The sequence below is a fragment of the Triticum dicoccoides genome, chromosome 6A (assembly GCF_002162155.2).
Source record: "Triticum dicoccoides isolate Atlit2015 ecotype Zavitan chromosome 6A, WEW_v2.0, whole genome shotgun sequence".
NCBI lineage: Eukaryota > Viridiplantae > Streptophyta > Magnoliopsida > Poales > Poaceae > Triticum > Triticum dicoccoides.
In genome coordinates, this window is record NC_041390.1 from 623,882,487 (window position 1) to 623,886,922 (window position 4,436).

At 41.8% G+C, this 4,436-nt stretch overlaps 1 protein-coding gene across 1 annotated transcript; it reads right to left on the bottom strand.

Moving 5' to 3' along the window:
- Window positions 1–1,584: 1,584 nt before the first annotated feature.
- On the bottom strand, window positions 1,585–4,205 carry LOC119318621. Its single transcript, XM_037593198.1, has 5 exons — window positions 3,345–4,205; window positions 3,056–3,259; window positions 2,771–2,964; window positions 2,160–2,675; window positions 1,585–1,904 (listed from the first exon to the last, which is right to left on the bottom strand). The coding sequence occupies exons 1-4, from the start codon at window positions 3,871–3,873 to the stop codon at window positions 2,160–2,162; spliced, it is 1,443 nt and encodes a 480-aa protein (XP_037449095.1). The 5' UTR covers window positions 3,874–4,205; the 3' UTR covers window positions 1,585–1,904.
- Window positions 4,206–4,436: the final 231 nt, after the last annotated feature.

The window sequence follows — 4,436 nt, forward strand, 5'->3', positions numbered from 1 at the left end:
AGGTATCGTAACTCTAACACTACTAGACAGTACGTCCTTCTGCCTCCGCCTCCCTGCGTAAAGCCAGTGAACCGTAAGGACTATTGGGGCGGTTAACCGGATAGTAGGAAAGAAGCGACCAGGCAACAGTGACTTTCATCTTACACACACCGCCAAGATTGAAGGTACCATAGTTCCTACCAGCTTTCTTGGGCTTGAAAACCTTCCAAGCTTTCTTGGGTTTCACCTCGCCTTGCCACCATGCATCCACACAAACCTTGAGCTCTCCGGTGAATTCAACGGAAGCGACACGCCTGGATAGCCGGATCACGCCATCTGCACTAACCTCCACTTCCTTCTCGCTTCCAGAATTGAGTAGAACTACTTTCCTGTCGGCCATACTGGTGGTACAGGCGGAAAATTCACCTCGGACACCGTGTGGCCATGACGATCCATCAACCATTTGCACGCTGATTGTCGCCTCCACGGAGCAAGCAATTTGACTCATTGTAAACTCCAGCGTGCTAAGCTTGCTGATGTATTTCCTATCTGTTGTGCAGGAAAGCTCCAAACAGTTAACACTGTCATGAGGAACAGCCAAGAAGCTTAAGACTTTATCCCTAGACTCCGTGCTGCCTTCCTTCACTTTGAGCACAATCTCAAAGGTCGCGGCACCCAACATAACAATGGGACGGGTAGGACCTGTCATTACCAAGCACGAATCCTGCATCCAACACCAGTAAGTAAGCAAATCGACAGTGTTTCATTCGGTCCTAATAAGATTGGAATGGAACAAATTCTATCTGCGGCCAAGAAAAGGAGACAAATTGCACAGTGATTAGCAGAAAAATAAAGATACAACACTATATTATTCAGTAAACAAGTGGAACTTTATAATAAATAAGTTGAACTGGAAGTCTCTTTGGTGGCAAACGCACAAGTAAGTTAGACACAAATTATTAAGTGCCCATAAACTGAGTTAAGCCAGCAAGCAGCACACAGTTGAATGCTGCTACGAAGAACAAATGCGCTTGCTAGTGCAAGACTGGGAGCAAACAACTTTGGAAGAGATTGAATTGATAACCTGAGAAGAATGGTCTAATAAGATGATTAAGTTCATCACACTAGACAACGTTGAGATGGGTAAATTCTGGGTGAGCAGGCAGTGGTTTTTAAGGTGCACACAGATTAAAATGGATCGACCTGTAAACATTTCAGATGTTTTTCAGTTCAAGGAACCAACATCATGTTATCTCAGGTGTGTATCATCCTTTTAGCTGTTGAAATGCATTGAGATAATACCAACATCAAGCTCCTTAGACAAAGAGCAGAGCAATCAACATCTGGCAACAATGGATGGCAGAGGGGGTAACGAACAGGGTTTTGGATTTCGGTTTGCAGAATTTTTCGCCCCAGGGCGAAATGGCCGAAAATCGGGTTTTCAGAAAAATTTCGGGAAACTTCGGACGAAAAGCACAAACCAAAATTTGAATTTTGGGACGAAAAATGACCGAAATTTGAACGAAATTGACCGAAATTTGCCCAGAAATTTGAAATAGCCACAAGAAAACATGTACAAGCAAAATATAGAATCACAAAGCAGCAATTTACATGTTATACCAGATTAGAACTCCATCTCAATGGTAAACATCGGTTCAGAGCATGATATAACATCCAGTAGTCCAGATCTACTCAATAGGCTAGTTAACAGTCCATATTAGCCCAAGGTACACACATAACAGTGCATATTAGAACTTCAAATTACAGTCCAAAATACCCACACACCAATCCCTACTACGAGTCCAAAATACACACACAATAGTCCAGATTCACAATCCACAAGTCATAGAGCAGAAGTAATCGAAGTTCAAACCAGCGCCTCCAAAACACATCAGGTAGACTTCAATTTTCTTCCAGTCTTCAGTCTTGCATGAAACAAAAATGCAAATATGGTCAGAGGCTTCATAAATATTGCAATACAAAACATCAGTTATGTGTACATGAAACAAAAATGTCTAGCATTACAAATTATATAAACGGCATGGATGCTAGCATTGCAAAGTATGTCCAGGCAGTAAGCTTCTACCATGTTATTTATTACTAACGCAAAAACATGAGTGCAGTATGAAGAAAAATATACAACCAGAAGCTAGCTCATATAAGAAAAAGTAACTTGTTACCTAATAGTAAAGGGAGTTGACGTCCTTGACCTTCTTGGCTTGCCGTCCAGATCTACGATTCACCATATTTTCATCCCTTGTTACCTCAATATCATTCACTTGGCTTCGTGCATCTTTTTCAGCTTGTCTTGGCAAACCTTCTCCATCAGATTCATCATCCTCTTCTTGGCCATCATCACCATCATCAATGTCCATGGATCCATTCGCTTCATCATCATCCTCACTGCTAATGAACTCATCCTCCTCATCTTCACGTACCCTCTTTCCTTTCCTGCTAATTTCCTTCCTTCCAAGATGAGAGGCTTTCCTCCTTGAGTTAAGGCGACGTATTTCCTCCAACACAGCAGTAGCAGCATCAGATCCATCAAGGACTATATGCTCTTCATCCTCGTTCAGCCACTCCATCATTGGGTTTGATTCGTCATGCATAACTGTATCCATCATCACTGCACATGGATCAATTTCCTTCTCCCTATAACTCAGCTTCACAATATCTTCATCTTCTTCAGCACGTAACTACAATGTATAAAAACAGAACCCAAGATTTAGCAAAGTAAATACTTGTAGCATAGCTAAGTTGAGACTTTATGCATAGACCATGGCAAACATACCTTCAGGTTGTAGCGTACAGAAACACTTTTGTGAAGCTTGCAGTATAGAAGGCGATTTCTTTGCTTCGTGTGGACCAAGGCAAAAGCAGTCCAATTCCTCTCACAGCCACTTGAAGAGACACACTGTGAAACAATTCTCAATGCCCACTTCTGCAAATTAGGAACTTCCCCTCCAAACTGGAACCACCACTCAGCTGCATGGTTAAAACAAAGTTAGAGATGCTGAAATGAAGTTGCAACATGAGGCAATAGAGCTAATCAATGGAGATAAGTATCGTGGTTTACTTGGTGCCATTCTTTCTGCGGAAGAGCGTGCCAAACTATGCCTAAACCTCCCACGACATTCCCTATAAGTGCTGATTTCATTGATAGCCAAAAGAGCGCTCTCAGGGTCTGCTATCTTCTCGATGACATCCGTTAGTGCAGAAGCATATTCTGGAAGGTTGCTCAAATTCACCCGATAATGTGTGAACGGATCAAGGACAGCAGCTGTATAAGAAAAGGAGAATCAAGAGAAGTTAATAACCATAAGAAAAAAGCAACAAAATTTCAGTTTTATTAACTTAGTATCTACCTGCAACCATTAGTGTCTCATTTTGCATATCTTCCATCCTCGGGGACACCTTGCTCATGACTCTATCTAACATCTGTGACCCACCACCAAGATGAGAACTCATCTTTTGTATGGCTGTCATCATAGTCTTCTTGAAACCAGATAGAGTACATTTCTTTTGTGTATCAGCATATCTGAGGGCTACATAGAGTGGCTCAAGCAAATCAAGAACCCATTCTAAGGCTGTCCACCACATGTTACTGGATAGCAACTCTTCAGCAAACACATGGTCCGCATCATTCTTCCAAATACTGTTCTTCCAGTCGTCGGACACCATCCATTTCCTAAATTTATCTTTCTTCTCCAAATAACTCTCAAGGAACATAAACACAGTTCCAAACCGGGTGGCATTCGGTTTAATCAGCTCACCACCAACGTTCTTCCTCATGCTATCATGTAGGTTGTTGTGATTATAAAAAAACCTACAGATTTGCTTGGCACTTTTGACTATCACATCAACCTCAGGAAACTTACCTATGTCTTTAAGCATTAGATTAACCGTGTGGGCTGCACATGGCTGCCAAACAATATGACTGAATTCTGGTTGTTCAACAAGAGTTTTACAAGCTTTCTTGTAATTTGAGCCATTATCAGTAACAATCTGAACTACATTTTCGTGGCCTATCTCTTCAACAACAACCTGTTTAATCTCTCTATAGAGAAATTCTGCAACGTAGACAAAGTACTCTATTATAAACGTTTGGCTTCCTCAACTTGAAATGCATCATGATATCAAATAAAAACAGAACAAATATGCTAGAATTAATAACAGAACAGAAATATAGAGCATCATAGTAGAAAGAATTGCAATAGTCATAATTAACCAGAAATAACCCTTTCTCAAAAAATCTAACCTGCTGGCTGCTGCTGAAGGAATCTAATCTAATCTAATTTTGCTTACTGGTTTGGTCGAAGGAGCCGAATTCGGCGCCCCAGATGGAAATCCAGCTATCGCGGAAGGTGAGGGCTTGCTCGTACTCCCACTCTGCCTCGTACTCCCAGCACTCCTTCTCCTCCGTCGTCGCTGTCGCTGTCGCTGTCGCTCCGCCCCCG